This window comes from Prunus mume, linkage group LG8 (genome assembly GCF_029339155.1).
Source record: "Prunus mume cultivar Tortuosa linkage group LG8, ASM2933915v1, whole genome shotgun sequence".
Classification (NCBI taxonomy): domain Eukaryota; kingdom Viridiplantae; phylum Streptophyta; class Magnoliopsida; order Rosales; family Rosaceae; genus Prunus; species Prunus mume.
Genome location: NC_142705.1, coordinates 7,533,704 through 7,551,057, shown reverse-complemented (window position 1 = coordinate 7,551,057; position 17,354 = coordinate 7,533,704). Strand labels below are relative to the sequence as shown.

Here is a 17,354-nt window from a genome sequence, read left to right as displayed (position 1 = left end):
CCCGAACACAGCGGGAGGAAAATAAAAAAGAACTACACACGTGGACGTTCGTGACACGGTGTTGTCATATTTGAGTAGGCCGGGCCCACTCTCATATGGGCGCCACGTCACTAAGGGAGAAAAAAGAAAAAAAAAGGAAAGAGAGAGCGCAGAAAAGAGGGCCTAGGTTTTTTTAGTAGGGGTGGTTACCTCTACTCTCATGATTTCTTAATTTTTCATTTATTTATTTTTTCAAAATTAGGAATGCCTTGCTTTTTTAATCTTTTTGCGAAATGAGGAAGTGGGTCCCACACCGTTGCTGATTTTGGATGGACTTTAATCAGCTCCAGCAGCGAGCGAGCGAGCGAGCGCCTTGGGTTTGGTTTTTGGTCCTTCTTCTGGGGTTCAAGTACTTCGAAAGTTTTAAGCTTCAGCTGCTCTGCTTGCTTTCTCCTTCTTAAAATCCTATTTATTTAAATAATAAACCAAAGCTCTGCTCAATACAAACGTCTACTCTCTCTCTCTCTCTCTCTCTCTCTAGCTCAGCAAACCAAGTTGTGATCCCGTTCCCGTTGTTTCTGGACCTCCAGTTGTGTATGTACCACTCTCTCTCTCTCTCTCTCTCTCACAATATATAAAGTCTCAGTCTTTCACTCTGGAACTCACTTGGCTGCTATGTTCTGATTGTGGGTTTGTGTTGTTGTAATGTGAGTGCAGCGGTTTCCGGTTGGATTTGGCCGGAGAATGGCATATATGTGCGCAGACAGTGGCAATCTAATGGCGATTGCTCAGCAAGTCATCAAGCAAAAGCAGCAGCAGGAGCAGCAACAACAGCAGCACCACCACCACCAACAGCAGCCGCTCGGCGCTTTCTCTCTCACTCCCTGGCCCAACAACACTCACAGCCCCAATTTGGGCTACGGGTTAACCGGCTCGGGGTATACCGACCCGTTTCAGCTTTCCGGAAGCTCTGACGCCGGCGGGGAGCCTGGGTTTCCGTTTCCCAACTTGGATCACCACCCCACTGGGTTCCGGTACTCTGATTTAGGCGGCGGTGGCGCGGCCGAGTTCGACTCGGACGAGTGGATGGATAGTATCATAGGCGGTGGGGATTCAACGGATAGTTCTAATCTGCCCTCTGCTTGCGACACGTGGCATGGCAGCAATGCTGATTTCGGTCTCTACGGTGCCGATCCATTCCAACCCCCCTGCCCGAGTCGACTCAGCAACCCCTGCTCCCCACCGTCCGATCTCAACCGAGTCATCTTCTCTGAAACTCAGAACCAGTTGCCAGCCTGGACCGCCCCTCCGCCGCCACCAGCACCACATGTTGTAGTCAAACAGGCCAAATCAGCAGACCCTCCTCCGCAGCCAAACGACGCCGTCGGGGTCTCGTCAAGGTCGCCGGAGATCGAGTCAGCGCCGCCGCTACTGAAGGCCCTACTCGACTGCGCCCGGCTAGCCGAGTCCGACCCGGACCGCGCCGTCAAATCACTGATTCGACTCAGAGAATCGGTCTCAGACCGCGGAGATCCAACTGAAAGGGTTGGTTTTTACTTCACCGAAGCGTTGCAGAGCAGAGTATCGTCCCTGCAATCGGAGAAAAGCTTGGCGGCCACCACGACCTACGACACTGCTTGCGAAGACTTCACTCTCTCTTACAAGGCCCTCAACGACGCTTGCCCCTATTCCAAGTTTGCCCATTTGACTGCGAACCAGGCCATTCTCGAAGCGACGGAGAGAGCGACGAAGATCCACATAGTCGACTTCGGAATCGTCCAAGGGGTCCAATGGGCCGCTCTGTTGCAGGCCTTGGCGACCAGGTCAACCGGAAAGCCCAGCAGAATTCGGATCTCCGGCATTCCGGCTCCGTCTCTGGGGACATCTCCGGCGGCCTCGCTTTTCGCTACTGGAAATCGACTGCGCGATTTTGCCAAGCTTCTGGAATTGAACTTCGAGTTCGAACCGATTCTCACTCCGGTTCATGAGCTCGACGAGTCGTGCTTCCGGGTAGAACAGGACGAGGCCTTGGCTGTGAACTTGATGCTCCAATTGTACAACCTACTTGACGAGACTCCAACGGCGGTTCAATCGGTTCTGAAACTAGCTAAATCGCTGAACCCGAAGATTGTGACTTTGGGCGAGTACGAAGCGAACTTGAGCCGGGTTGGGTTCACGAGCCGGTTCAAGAACGCGTTGAAGTACTACACCGCGCTGTTTGAGTCGCTGGAGCCGAACATGACCCGAGACTCGCCGGAGAGGCTTAAAGTGGAGAAGCTTTTACTGGGTCGTCGAATTGGCGGCGTGGTTGGGCCGGAGCAACCGGGAACCAAGAGAGAACGGTTCGAAGACAAAGAGCAATGGAAGTATTTGATGGAAAGCTCCGGTTTTGAGCCGGTAGCTCTTAGCCATTACGCAGTGAGCCAGGCCAAGATCCTGCTTTGGAACTACAACAATTCTTTGTATTCTCTAATTGAATCTCCACCTGGGTTTCTCTCTTTGGCTTGGAACGAAGTTCCTCTGTTCACTGTTTCATCATGGCGTTAATGGGTTTTGCTTCAATTTGGGAATTGGGTTTTTCACCAGGTCTTTTAATACTGGGTGGAAGCCTATTAGTTTCAGTACGCCATTGACAGTGGTCTTAGTTCAGCATATAAAATCACCTCCACCACCATCACTCTTTTGAGCTTTTTGGGTCACAAATTGCTTGTTAATTTTTGTAGTTTCTTCCTAGTTTTTTATCGTTCTCCAACGTTATCATGGTCTTCTCTGGTTTTTTTGTTTTTTTTGGTTGGGGTTTTTCTTACAGGTTTGAGACTCTGAAATATGACTAATTGTAAAAAAAAAAAAAAGGGCATTGAAAATCAAGGGGTAACAAGGTTCTGTCCCCTTTGTTGTCTGTAGTTTCTGTTTGTAAATTTGAATCTTCATATTGAATTTAGTTTCTATTTCTTCAGTTCAGCTTCATTCTTTTGTCCAACAGAGATTATTACCGTCAGAAATGGTTAATTGGTGATCTCATTTTTTATTTTTACATTAAAGCTTGCACTTTTCGAGTATTCTGGCTTTATGGCTGCAAGTTTGGTTTACCTCACAGAGGTTGTGGCTCTGCAATTTATTTCCATGCCTATCCCATCAGGCAGGCATCAGATTTTTGTGACCTGCAGCAGCAGTAGCGACAGTTTTAATTGCCTCATTATCCACCAGGTTGTGTCTCTGAAGACCGTAATTAGGTTTGATGAAGACCCATTACCTGCGCATGCAAAGCTGTGATTTCTGTAATTGGTCTCTTGATGAGACGACCTGCTGTAAGTGATCTGCCAGCAGAGATCTTTTTTACTCCTGCTGCTCAACTTTCCATATTCAAAGGCTGCTGCTTTTGTTTCTGCCTCGTAATCAATTTCCTTAAACCAGCGCAAAAGACAATGACTTGGAGTTAAAGCAACTTAGCAATTTGCTTGAGCATTGGAGTTTCTCGCCCATCCAATGTGTAAATGTGTCTATTTTTTCAATCCATGGGCCATGTCTTCTTCCTGATTATGATATTAATGCATGTCCCTTTCACTCTGAGATCAGTCCTTCTCTGGCTCTCTTTCTTACAAGCTTGGGGAGGAGAACCGACTCCTTTCCTGGTCTCTCTCTCTGTACAAAATCAATGGGCCAAAAGCATGACAAAGAACGCAGTGGCACTGCATGATAATGCTCTGCTTATGGTCCGAGTGACCGTGACCATTCAAGCCTCATTGTAAAAGCAACCTTTGAGTATATAGAAATTTGATTTGCCTTCTAGGGTCCCATTTAAACCCAAAAATGAAAAAAAAAAAATTTATTAAAAAAATATCACTGTGTGGGGTTTGGTATAAGTCTCTTTCAATATCTCTTGCTCTGTTACCCGTAAAAAAACAAAGTCCTCCCTCTTCTGTCGTCCTCAGCAGAATAACACCATCTTGAATTGCAAAGAAATGGACCCTTTAAGCCCCTCTGCTGGTCTGGCAATATCCTGTGAAATGTCCTTCTCCTCGTAACTGGAGAAGTGATTTGGCAATTTAATTACTTGAAAGAGGCCTTTTTCATCACTAATTCTACCCAAGACCCTTTTGATTTGGGAACTTGACAGCTAAGGCAGTGGTTAACTGGTTATAAATAGTTCAACTTGACAATTTTAAACACACATTTGTCAGTCAAAAGCGCTTCCTACATGTATTAGTATAAAGTGGGTGGTAAAATATGACACGTGGTGAAAATAGCAACACTCGTTGCGTTTCATATTTGTTTTTCTTTTGGGATTAGATTAACCAGTACTTGAGACAATTACTAAACATAATTATCTTTTAGACTTTAGTGAGGCGCTTCTAATGGTAAAAAAGGAGGTCATATAGTGTTTGAAGTTTTTGTTGATAATTTGCTTGTGTACAGTTTGAAGATGATGTAGTTTAGTTACTTTATAGCTTTGGGGTTAAAAGGTGACAACTTTACTACAACGGTACTGAAACAGTGCACATTGGAGATTTGGTAATATTTGAACAAGTCGCCTTGACTGGTCTTTCAAAACCTACAGTACTTGACAGATACTCATCAACTCAAATTCATATTTGGAGGGACGCAACTGTTTCACTGTTGTGAATGCCTCACAAACTGAGAATAACTTTTGTGTAGGAAGACGCATTTTAAGTCAATCACATACTGTCACGTGAAAAGACGGACGTTAACATATAATAGGGTACCAAATCAATTGCCTCTGAGATTTTAAGGCTTTTAAGCCTACATAGTGATCAAACCGTCACACCACCACTAGAAGGAAAGAGGCTGTATTGGCGAGAGGAGGTGACTGCTGTTGTTGCAATTTGCAAATAGAGCAGGAGGTAGATTTTGGTGGTACACTTTTTCACTAGGGTACTGGTGATGAATTTGACGTTTTTGGGAGGGTGATTTTATCAGAGATGAGCATAATGTGCTCTGACGATGACATCATGCATGGTGCAAACTGGTCCCATCCCAGCCCTGTGCTTCTTCCTTCTGGAGGAGGGAGGAGACATTGGCGATTGTGTTGTTACAATCAAAGTGTAAAAGTGACATGTCATCTATACACAGTGGCTGACCGGGTCATGACTCAGATGTCTGCATGTGTTGTGTATTTATACTATTGCTATTGCGCAAGGAAACGTGTTCATCTACGTCGACGACAATATCATCTCATATTTGAATCAACTCTGCGATCATACTTCAATTTGATTTCTGACTCTTCTGAAGTGATCAAGAGGGATTGCTTTCTTAATTGGAAGATCGAAATTTCAAATTAGCAAGATTAACCTACACCATCATCCTCTAAAATAAGCAAATATTTTGAATTTCGATTAATACATACATTGACGTGTTACGGAATATAACAACTACAAATAATAAAAATAGTAAGAAACAGTGGAGTGTTGAAATGGAGAGAGTAAACATACGTCTCATTTACGTTCCTAAGCTTCGACACAAAACTTATATGGAAAATTATTCTACAAAAGAGAAAAAATCAAAATCATTTTTATATCCAGAGTCGTTCTTCATGAACTTGAAATCAAGTCCAAAACATTTATAGAAAGTAACCCATTAAAGCTAGGAAAAAAGAGAAAATTGTCTGCAACACGTCAAAGTATAATCGGTAAATATCAAAGAGGAATGGTTCGTTCCATGTAAGGAGAAGCCTTAGTAGTCTTGTGCAAGTAAGTAATTAGCAGTTATAATTATTGTGTTGGTGAATGTAACCAAAAGATTAGAACTTGCTGCTAAGTTCGATAAGCAATAGTGATGGTCGACAATAGAGGCTGTAGCCTACTTTTTAAGCAAAGAAAGTTTGGGCTACGTTATGGCTGAAAGAATTTTGGGCTTTTCTCCCAAGGATTTAAAACGCATCCAATTTTGGGCTATAGGCTTAGTTTGTTGTACATTGCGTTCCAAAAATTTATCAGATGGCTAATGTACGGAGATATTAATTTATCAGATGACAATTTCTTTTTTTCTTTTATATCACGTAAACTATTGAGACAAATATCTAGAAAAATACATGCAATAAAGAAAAAATTTTAAAACAACTATTTAGAAAAATATAATTATCCGTCTAATAGAAAAAACCTTTTCTTCTTTTCTCCCAAAAAACACTCTTAAAGCCGTTTTCACTTTGAGGAGAAAGCCATTGTTCTTCATCCCCTCTTCTCTTCCTCCCTTCACCTCTTTCCCAATTTTCAGAGACAAATGATTTATCCTATTTGTCTTTGTTTTGTTATGATTTTCATCCAACCATTACAAGTGGCTGCGAGAGCTTGTGCGGTTTTTTTATGTTTGAAATAAATTGCAGAAACTCTTGGGTTCTCTGTTTAGTTTTCATATTTATTTGTGAGAGCTTTTCATCTCTCCTTTGTGAGAGTTTTATTTGTACTGTTATGACTTGATTTTTCAAGCCTGAACTCTTTTATTATTCTAAGTTTGCAATCTTGGTTGAGATGCCTATGCCAAAGTTTCTTCCATCATGCATGATCGTTAGTTGAGGCACATTAGATTGTCTTAATTTTGATGTTAGACCGTTTTGTTATTACAATAGTGTTTTTGTGGTTAGTTTGTATTGGTCTTTTGTGACCAATGACTTTTTTGACTGAATTATGAATGTAATCGTATAATTTCTCAATAAATTATATATATATAATTACAAAATAGAATATATAAATAAATTTTATTTGTAAATCCCATGTAGCTCGCGTGATGAAAAAAAATATATAAATGAAAAATATAATTTACACCTAAGTTTATAAAATTAGTACAATGAATACATATCTGATGTTACTTTAGTGCAACGTATTAAACTAGTACAACAAATAAATATTTGATGTTTTTTTTGGTATGAAAAAGAAAGAATAAATATCTGATGTTACACCTTGGTGGTGCTCTTCCTTATCTTCTACCAGGTAAAAATGTGCCAAAAGATTCAATGGGCTGTGACGATGGACGACATGGACAGTTGAAAGCCCACGTACACAAATTTTCCTATCAGAAAAGCGACACCTGTCCACTCTGTCACCGCGTGTCATGGCTTGGAATAAAAAATAAATTCCCCAACAAAAATCGGACACATTTGTGCTGGCTTCATCCACACCGCCTTTCACCGGCATACATATATATATATATATATTATATAGAAAGCGGTAGAAGTTTGAAGATGCAAAAGATGATTAATGCATTCAAAACATTCAGAACCCAATCACCAGCTTTGACCTTCTCGACGCCTCTGCCGCCGCCGCCAGGCTTGGGACGGAAAGCTTCCGGGGTCCGATTCAAACAGACCACAACCCTGCGCTCTAGCGAGTCCGATAGTGAGCACAAGATGGACAAGCCAGAGCCTAACCCTACTGAGAAAACTAGGTAAGTGGCTTCATACCATGATTAATTATCCCATTTTCTTTAAAAGTAAGTTGGATGCGTATTTAATTTAGGTTGGCTAATGTTATTGGAATGTACAATATTTATATATTAGGGACAGTTTGTCACATTCATTTGGGGAGGGGTATGCGACGAGGTGCGATGACGATGGGTTTGGAGTGGTATATGGGGGAATCCGGTCAGTTCGAAAGACGAAGGAGGATGAGAACCACCCTGCTGTTGACAAGTCACAGGGAAGTGAGGTGCAGGAGAAGGAGAAAGCGCGACATCAGACGTATGCTTCATCATAACTAAACTAATATATACGATACGAGAGTCGTCTATATATATATATATACCCATATGCGGTGCTTTTATGTAGATTTGTTCATTTTCGCTTTTGTATGTTTTTTTAATTTCTGCTAATCTGTTTTATGAAGCGAGGACGACAAGTCCTAGCTAGATGTGAAATATTTCCACAGGTTCTAATCATGTGTATTAGAGAATATTTTTACATATATCATGTGTATTGGAGAAAGTTTTCGCATATTTAATGTGTATATAGCATACACCAGTCAGCTCATGTAATCGGAACATACAAAAATTAATCGAAACAAGCGAATATTTCTACATGTTGGTGTAATCTGAACATACAAAATTTACTGGAAACATTTTGGGCTTCTGCTTTGGGCTATCTTGGTTTTTGGGCCTCCAGTAAGGAGTTGAAATTATCTTAGTAGGGGATGAAGTAGACTGACGTTAATAGCAATGGCACCACTTGTGGCTGCCAATTCCACCACTACGTGTCATGACATGAAACTAAATTTCTCACTGAAATCAGGATCAATCCCCATAGAACTGGACACAATTTGGTGATTTGTAGCCTCTCACCTTTCACCGCCATATATTTACTGCCTCATCCTCAGTTATGTCGTGTGTTTTCATGTATAAATAGCAACCAGCAGAAATTCCTACAAGGTACGCAAAACATGATTCATGCAATAAGATCACTCAGAACCCAATCGCCCTCAAACTTGGTCCAAAAAGCTTCCGGGGTCCGATTTAGGCAGAACGCAGCTATTTCTACCGATCCAGATACTAAACATAACATGGACAAGACACAAAACCCTAACCAGCAGAAAACTGGGTTAGTCTACACATTTCTTATTGTTATGTACATTACTCGGTGCATTGTCAATATTCAATCAGTATTTCCCACATCACACGAGAATATCAACAATATATCAAATATGGTATATAATCAATTGTTTATGATGATTGATGCGGATATTCGAATGGACTTGATTTGTTGATTCGTAATGAGGGATTAGTAGTATTAATCTGGGTACATTTTGTTTGTTGTATATAAATTAGAGATGCGATGTCTCATTCATTTGGGGAAGGGTATGCGACGAGGTCCGATGAGGAAGGATTTGGAGGTGTATTTTCGGGAAACCAGTCTCTTCCGAAGACACAGCAGCAGGATCAGCTGATCCATGAAAACCACCCTGCGTATGACAAGACGCAGGGAAGCGAGGTGAAGGAGAAGGAGAAAGGACGACACCAAACCCAGGCCAATGCATCAACAAACTAATGAAGGAGCCCGCGAGTGGATTAATTTGTGTTGGATTCGGTGGCCTTTCTATATAATTCCTTTTCATTTTGCAAATAATTTTTAATTTAATTTGTTGGTTATATGTTAATACTTGGAAAGGCTTTAAAGTTGGTAATAATTTCATTAATTTATCGAAATGATCGTTGGATTAAAGTTTTCTTTTAATTGATCATTTGCTTCAATATGAATTTGAATTTTGTAATAATTTGCATGCAGAGTTCATGGTTCCTAAATTAAAAAAAGATTTTAAAAAATTACTATTAAAAAATGAGGGCAGTATAATTCGAAGGCAAAATCCAAACGGAACACTAGCTCAAGACCACCACTAACAGTCCTAACCCAAAAGCCTAATGCGAGAGATAAAATAAAAGCTTTTGTGGAGGATTATGTTATGTTGATATCTTTTGGCCCGAAAATGATTATGTTAGAATTACCATAGAGAATGAAAAGTTTGATGAACTTTGTAGGTAAGTAAAATGTAAATCGCATTATGATAGAGAAATGTCAGAGCTATATAAGGATCATAACCAAATTCAAAATAACCTCGTGCCTAGAATCCCTCATTATATATCCGTAAACCTTCTTTTGTGAGTTACCGTGTGAGGAGGACGATAGAAATAAGAAGAATACACCCAGTTATATGTAAGTTTTTTTTTTTCTTGAAAGAAGAAGAGGGACAGTCCTACGTCCAGGCTAACCTAGGCTGTAACCTAGGTGACTTGATTTTTTTAACCTAAAATAATACCGCAACCTCCATTGCTAGCCCCACACACTCATCCCACATGAATAAAATCTTATTAACTAACCCCACAAGAAGTTTGGCCAACAAAAAAAGGGAAAAGAAAAACACAAAAACTAAAACTAACCCACACATGACAACCCTCATCCCAACCAATAAAATCCCATTAACAACCCTATGTCATTCTTGAAGAGTTTATTAAAGCAAACTAAGGTAATCTTCAATTCTTCATTTTCTTTTCTTCTCTAAATGTGTGGATGTTGAAATTTAGGAGATTGTTTAGGGTTTATGAAGTATCAATTAGGGATTTACAATTAAGACTTGTGAATTATCAAACAAGATGTGTAATTGATTTTGGTGTTCTTGTTTGCTTGTATGAATTATCAATTGGAGATTTTGTTGATATATATATATATATTATTCAATAGGTTATACTTTATAATGTCGAATCAACATCGAAATGTTAAGAGATCAAAGACTCTTAGAGATCAAGATTTGCAATTGAGGTGTTCTTGCTTGCTTGCATGTTTATTTATTGTTGTCTATTTTTCTTACATGTACTAGATACATTTTGAAGGGAAGGCTTATTATGCCCTCCTAGAATTTTTTTAAATTATAAATGAAATTCATTTATACAGTAGAATTTTTTTATCATTTTAATAAATTTGTATGTAAGATAAATATAGTCCACACCAATTTAAAATCCTAGGTATGTCTCGAAAGGAGGACATGTGAGAAAGAAATTCAGAATTGTGTTGAGAAATGGATGGTTTATTTTCTTTTTCTTTTTCTTTTTCTCCTCACATTTTTATTTTAAATATCTTATGAGGACAGTACTTACGTACAGTCAATGGAATTTGGATGCACCCCATCCCTCTGTGATTAAATAATTTTCACCATGCACATATGTCCCCTTTTCCCCATGTGGCACCCCGGTTCAAAATCATAGCCGTGCAATCCTAAGGAAGCACCCGCTAATATATAATCCTCCCGATTTAAATTATTCCGAACCGGTAATATCGAGCTTGACCCGTTGCAAACGTCGAATAATCTTGAAGAAAAGATACAAATTGGCGCGAGAGAAAACTAATTGCAGTAAAAAACTGGTAAGGTAGTAAATTCGCGCGAGAGAAACCTGATAAGGACGTGAATCTGATTCCCAGACAAAAACGGTAACGTGTTGTATAATAAATTCAAAAAGGAAAGTGCTTACGAAAAACGCAAAGCTTTTCTTTTCTCTGTCTCCAGCGCATCAGAGACGTGTACAAGTGGACCACCGCCGAATCCACCAAACCATGCGATTTTGTATTAGCCGTCGATCTCAAAGATTAGAAATCAATCGCAACTGTACATCTGCTTTTATCCCTATTATAAAAGTACGTTAGGGTGTCTGGTTCTAAATCATTCTGCGCCTCAACGTTCTCTTTCTCTCTCCTCACGACTCTATGAGCCTCCTCGGTTCTTCTTCTCCTGCAGATCTGCTCTGCATGGATCGTTTTCTCTCTCTGTTTCTTTCAAATTCGCGTAGATCGCTTCGTTGTCTACGTGTTGATGGTGGTTTTATGTTGTGAGGATGGTTTGAGCTGACGTTGAATAGCTGGTTTGACCAGCTCGAGCTTGTGTTCCGCGTTCTTCGATTCAGATTTACAGGTTCGTATATGTTTTTGATTTGATTTACGCATCCAGATCTGCAAGAAAGCTTCGGTGTTTATGCCTTCGTTTGAATTTTATAGATCTGGTACGATTTGAGTTTTTTGTGTTTCTGCTTCGCACAGTTTCTGATTCATGTATTTTGTTTTGTGTTCAAGCAGAGATGGCGACGGAGCTCTTACGGAATTTCAAGAGGTTTCAAGCCCCGATGGTTCTGAGCTGGATGCAGATCTGATGCTTATGGCTGCTGAAGCTGGTCCAACAGTTGTAATTGATATTCGATTCGATGGGCATATTTGTAATTTGAAGAGGGAAGCTGAAGTATTCGGGGGTTTGGGTGTGGTTGAATTCCGGATGTATAAGATATCGGGACGAAAGGCTCGGTGGAAGGGCTGAGTCCTGGACCGATCTTTGTCATCCGACCTTTGCCATGACAGGTGCGCTTGCATGGCAGGTCACAAAAATACCTCAATAAAAAAACAAACAATTTTTTGGTTTTGAGGGGAGACAGCATGGGGGTTTGCCCAGGGTCTCCCCTCTGGTGTGTGTGCGCTGTCTGTGTCCTCCTTTCTCTTTGTTCTCCGTTTTATTTTTTTGCTCTCTTCTCCATGCACACCAGTCGAGCACGGATTGTGGACATCATCAACGACGAAATCTCGCGCCCAAAGGTATTATCTGCCCGAGTCTATATTCTTTTAGTTGATATGCATCATGGTACCCAGATCTGCAAATTTCGCACCACATTCACACGAACACCTATCTAAACATGGTACTTAATCTGCAGCTACACGATTAATTAGTTTTATTTATCTTAATTAACAAGGGATTAAGCTTATTGGGTTATATTAAGCATAACTGGGGACTTGAGAATCGATATGGCTTAGTAATAATGTTTGTTTACAGTTTGCTAATTGTGGAGTTCTTCAAACTACCCCACTAATTTTGAAGGTAATCGGGTTCGAGTTTACATGGCTATATCGATGTTGGATACTAGTTACTTAGTATTAACAGCAAACAGAGTATTTTGATTCATCATAACCTCAAAGTATACACCCGTATTTTACTAAATCCAATACTAATATTTTTGGCAAGTTCCTTGCAATGTTATCCATTTATTATTCTATAATACTGTAAAACAGAAGTGGTCGTATGCGCGTCCAGATCCCAAATCCCTCATCCCTCATCCCACCATGCCACTCATTTAAAATACCTTGCTTCGTCACATATTCCCAACACCTTTGCAATATTTTTATTTACTTGTGTTACTACAGCTAATTACATGAGTTGAAATTAAATGTTATGGTGTCTCGTGAACTATTTTGAATAATTATTCATTATAATCTGGATTACAGTTTATGTTATGTTGTTATTGGGATCTCAAAAGATATGGATCCACTGTAATATTCTGTAATTTTATATCATTTGGCTCCTTTTTCGTTGAGCCGTGGATTGTATTCCCAGTAGTTTGTTCTTAGGAGTGAATGCTGGAAGCTTTCTTCGCGCTGGAGATTGCACTACCGGATTGAAGCAGTGAGGTCGTGGGAAGGTCCAAGAAGTCTGTTGTATGCGCACTCTTTCTGGAGATTATAAGGTGAAAAATGATTGTACACCTGAAGGTTCAATTTCTTAGGTGTCTGGAAGTTATTCGAAGCCTTGATAAGCAGTGTCCTACATTTTATTTCGTCTTTAAGTTATTGAAGTTATTACAATCAGGGTTTTCGATTATTTTACCTCATTATGTAATCTTGCAGTAGTTCGCCTATATATTTCATTTCCGAATTTCTTACTTGTTCTGTTGAATTTATGTTATTATGATGGTGGCTTTGGTCGAATAATGAATTTTACTTGTATTAATATAATGTATAATTCATTGAATCTCATTTGTGTTTATGGATTGTGCATATAGATGACTCTGATCATTGAAATGAAAAATTAGGGATCATGTAACTCTTATGAAATAAAATGGCAGTAGTTCTTGATTTGAACATTATTTTTGAAACTGTATGAAATTAATTATTAATTTTCTGTAGTGTTGTAGTATCGATCTTCTCATATTATTGGAATGTTCTGTTTTATATGAAAAAAACTGTATTCTTATATTGCTAATCAATATTAGACTGTTTTCCATGTTATAAGTCGATGGTCATTTGTGGTTTTTGAAGAATAGTTCACTTTTCTTCCTACCGTCTACACTGCGGTTTTCTAGAATGCTCTGTATTTTCTGAATTTGGTTTCTTAAATATGTGTTCAAGTGTTGACGACATGAGAGAATGAAAACAGAGCTACGGTAAGCTTGGAGAACATGTGAAACAAATAAGAAACCCAGGTGGGATGTAAACCTAATTTCCACAATCATAACCTACGCTAAGCTTTTCTTGGTTGGGTTTTAGTGGAGCCATCGATGAGAGTAATTGTGGTCAAGGTCTGTAAGCTCAAAAATGGTAGAGCGCTCGGGTCCATAAATTGGGCTTTGGGAGGATGGTGGTTCGAATCCACCCAGATCTACAATAACTGTACACAATTTAAATAATTAAAACGTTACTTCTTATGGTCAATTTATGACTTGGTGTGCCATCATCGTCCATGTGTTGTCGCTTTTATGTTTTTCTTTAACCTCATATAGCTGTCAGGCAACAGAAAAAGCCCAAGGCCGGCAGCGATAGCAAACAACTGGCGGTAAAGCAGAACAAGGACAAAGGCAGGCTGCCGAAGCTGAGAGACAAAACTACACAGCCAAAAGCGACCTAAGCAAGCAACAGTAGGCACCCATAATCTAATTATTATTAACGATAAATGTCAGGTCATTGTCTCCCTGACTAATACATGATTAGTGACATACCTTTCCATTGAAGGAATCTTGAGGACTATGTCGATATTTATTTGTGTTCGATTTTAATATCGCTTGTATAAGAAAAAAATGTTTTACGTTAAAGAAACTTAGTATGATTTTTTTGTTGTATTTTTTTTATGTATCTAAATCTAAAGGTTGTGACCTATGAAATTTGATGTTAATGCGTGCAACTAGACCAAGCATGCCCTATATGAATACTAGTTTTATGGTTTTATGTCGGTTACCGATTTGTTAAAGGAATAAAGAATAAGTTTGGGCCTAAAACTCCAGCCCAATTCTCTTTTTCCGGGCCGTAGTCTCTTTATCTTTTCTCTTATTCAAAGACTGTAATTTCGGGCTTGGGCTGTTCCAAATTCCGAAAAATCTAGAAGGAAATATAGTAATTGGCGCGAGAGAAACCTAATTATAGTTGAAAAAAGGTTATGACCCAGCTGTCAAGGCGGCAAAATTAACGTGTCGTGGTTGATACGGTCAAAAACAGTAACGTGGAAAATTATACCACCGCCTCTACCCACCCACCCACGTTATAAGATATCAGCCGTCGATCTTAAAGATAAGGGCGCAATCGCAGCCGTCCATCGCATTTATCCCATTATAAAAGTAGGTTTAGGTTTGGTTGGTTCCAAACCATTCAACGCCTCAACGTTTTCTCTCTCCTCTCTCTTCACGTCTCTATGCGCCTCCATGGTTCCTCTCCTGCAGATCTGTTCTGCAAGGATTCTTTTCTCTTCCATTACGTCTCGAATTCGCTTAGGTCTTTTCGAGATCTACGTTTTCATGGTGATTTGAGGGCTGTGAAGATGTTTTGAGCTGCTGGTTCATAGCTGGTTTTACCAGCTCGAGCTCGTCTTCTTCGTGCTTTGGCTCAGATTTACAGGTTCGTCTATGTTTTCTATTCGTTTAACTTATCTAGATTTCTAAGAAGGCTATACTGTTTATGCTTTCGTATAAATTTGTTAGATCTGCTAGAATTCAGCTTAACAGTTTCTGGTTCATGCAGGTTCTGATTGATGATGTTGGAGTTCATAGCAAGTCCTCGGAGGTTCCAAGACTTGACCGTTTTGAGCCAAATCCGACGTCGTTTCAGCTGCAGATCTGGTTCTTCTGGAGTCTAGCGTATGTTTATTCGATATTCGAATTGAATAATTGTAATTTGATGATCGGGAAGCTGAAAGCTGGGGTGTTTAGGGATGGTTGGGTTGTGCAACGGATGTATAAGATGTCGGGACGAAAGGATCAGAGGAAGGGTCTGTGTCCTGGACCGATCTTTGTCATCCGACCTTTGCCATGACAGGTGCGCTTGCATGGCAGGTCACAAAATACCTTAATAAAAAAACAGAAACGATTTTTTGGTTTGGGAGGGGAGATTGCATGGGGTTTTGCCCAGGGTCTCTACCTCTGTTGTGTGGTGTGTGCTCTGTGTCGTCCTCTCTTTACTCTTTTTATTTTTTGTTCTCCTGCTCATCCAAGCATGCTAGATCGTGGACAGCAACGACGACAAAATCTCAGCCGCCCAAGGTATCATCTGCCCGATTCTATTTCAATTGATATGCATCCATCTAATTCTAGTACTCAAATCTGCCACTTGCACAGCCAACTCACGATCATTATTTAAACTGACATTCATCTAATTTAATGATGACTAATTCACAACCCTCATGTACAATTAATTAGTCTTATGCTTTGAATTGATATTGGATTAAGCTTTTATTATTATTATGTATAATCCGATATATTTGGTAACCTCAAATTTATTATAGAGAGTAATGTTTCCTAGATAAATGGGTTTCAAGTTTCTGTAACCATAGAAAAAACAAAATATTTTGTAATTATGAAGCATATGAATATGCGGAATTTTGAAACAGAAATTTGAACTTGACATAGTCTTTTGAATTGTTTGGTAATTTGGCTAATCATAATATTTTGGGGAAGTTTCAATTTGTTTTCAGTAATCCATGTTTATGTGCTATCATGTGCTATAAAACAAGGTCCTATGCGCGCCCAAATCTCACATCCCCACCATTCACTTATTCAATTAATCATGCAATACTCCGCAATCCATACTTACAAGGCCAAATGCCAATACATGTGCACCGATTCTTGTCTTTATTTTACTACAATTCTTGTATGAGCTGAAATGAGATTTTGTGGTGGTTGAGTTTTCGTATTTATAATTTTGTGGGTATGCACTTCTGAAATTGTGGTATATTCTGGGATCTCAAGATTTATGGATCCTTTGTAATATTATGTAATTATATTTGCTTTTGGCCGATATTGCCTCTAGCAATGGATTGTATTATAGATGGTTTGTAGGAGTTTGGCCCTGGAAGCAATTTCCTCAATGAAGCCTGAATGTTTCTAGTCGTTTATAAACCAATCAAGACTCTTCTCAGTTACAAGCTGTTGGGTCGCTGGAAAGTTCAAGTTCTGTTAGTCTTCTATCTCTTTCTGGAAATCTTGAGGTGAAAAATGAATTCAGTTGAGCTTCGCATTGCCTTTGATTTTTAAGTTATTACCATTATTCAGCAGTACTTTATATAGTTTTGTTCTTAATTAATCGAGTTATTTCAAGGATTGTTTCATATGTTTATATTTGTGCGTGTCAGTATTTTTCTGTCCATGGACCTTTTATCTTTTGTTGAATTGAATTAGATGAATTATTTACACGTCCTTGATTGTAGTAGATATTTATTCATCATCTATTTTATTGGTTATTTTATTTAGATATTATTTTTGTATGCTGTTTTGTTTCATGTGCTTGTTTAATTGATAAAGATGGATGCAATCAGAATTAAGTGTGTAGAAGGTGGGTGGGTGGGGTTCTCTTGGTGAAGGTTGAAGAGAGGAGGTTGGGATGGAAGATGAGTTGAATGTACGAGTAGTCTAGTCTTTTGGGTTGGGTTATCTTACGTTCATTTATTTGAGTCGCTAAATAAATTTGGTATTGTTTCAATAACCAGCAATAGTTTTTCATAATACTTGTGCGAATATATGCTATAATTCTGGTGTCACGACGTCCGAAAAAGCAGTTGTGTGATATTTCTGTTCTGTTTGTAAAGCGAGACCAGCGAATTTATCGTCAAATTGAATCTTGCACCGGTTCGAAACATTTTAGATGTGGGAAA

General features: G+C 39.3%; 3 protein-coding genes and 2 long non-coding RNA genes across 5 annotated transcripts; all 5 read left to right on the top strand.

Annotated features, from left to right (window-relative positions):
• Positions 1-330: 330 nt before the first annotated feature.
• Positions 331-2,935, top strand: LOC103340080 (SCARECROW-LIKE protein 7). The gene is made up of 2 exons (XM_008243446.3): positions 331-573; positions 697-2,935. Exon 2 carries the CDS (start codon positions 724-726, stop codon positions 2,524-2,526), a length of 1,803 nt encoding a protein of 600 aa, XP_008241668.2. The 5' UTR covers positions 331-573; positions 697-723; the 3' UTR covers positions 2,527-2,935.
• A 4,157-nt stretch (positions 2,936-7,092) lies between these two features.
• Positions 7,093-7,892, top strand: LOC103340081 (uncharacterized). Its single transcript, XM_008243448.3, has 2 exons — positions 7,093-7,377; positions 7,490-7,892. Exons 1-2 carry the CDS (start codon positions 7,175-7,177, stop codon positions 7,683-7,685), a joined length of 399 nt encoding a protein of 132 aa, XP_008241670.3. The 5' UTR covers positions 7,093-7,174; the 3' UTR covers positions 7,686-7,892.
• Positions 7,893-8,075: 183 nt separating this feature from the next.
• Positions 8,076-9,154, top strand: LOC148914614 (uncharacterized). The gene is made up of 2 exons (XM_089042194.1): positions 8,076-8,521; positions 8,749-9,154. The coding sequence occupies exons 1-2, from the start codon at positions 8,364-8,366 to the stop codon at positions 8,966-8,968; spliced, it is 378 nt and encodes a 125-aa protein (XP_088898320.1). The 5' UTR covers positions 8,076-8,363; the 3' UTR covers positions 8,969-9,154.
• Positions 9,155-11,131: 1,977 nt separating this feature from the next.
• Positions 11,132-13,161, top strand: LOC103340082 (uncharacterized). The gene is made up of 3 exons (XR_016122561.1): positions 11,132-11,378; positions 11,540-12,046; positions 12,843-13,161. It is a non-coding gene; the product is annotated as an uncharacterized LOC103340082 (long non-coding RNA).
• A 1,676-nt stretch (positions 13,162-14,837) lies between these two features.
• Positions 14,838-16,819, top strand: LOC103340083 (uncharacterized). The gene is made up of 2 exons (XR_514711.3): positions 14,838-15,106; positions 15,230-16,819. It is a non-coding gene; the product is annotated as an uncharacterized LOC103340083 (long non-coding RNA).
• The last annotated feature ends 535 nt before the right edge of the window (positions 16,820-17,354 follow it).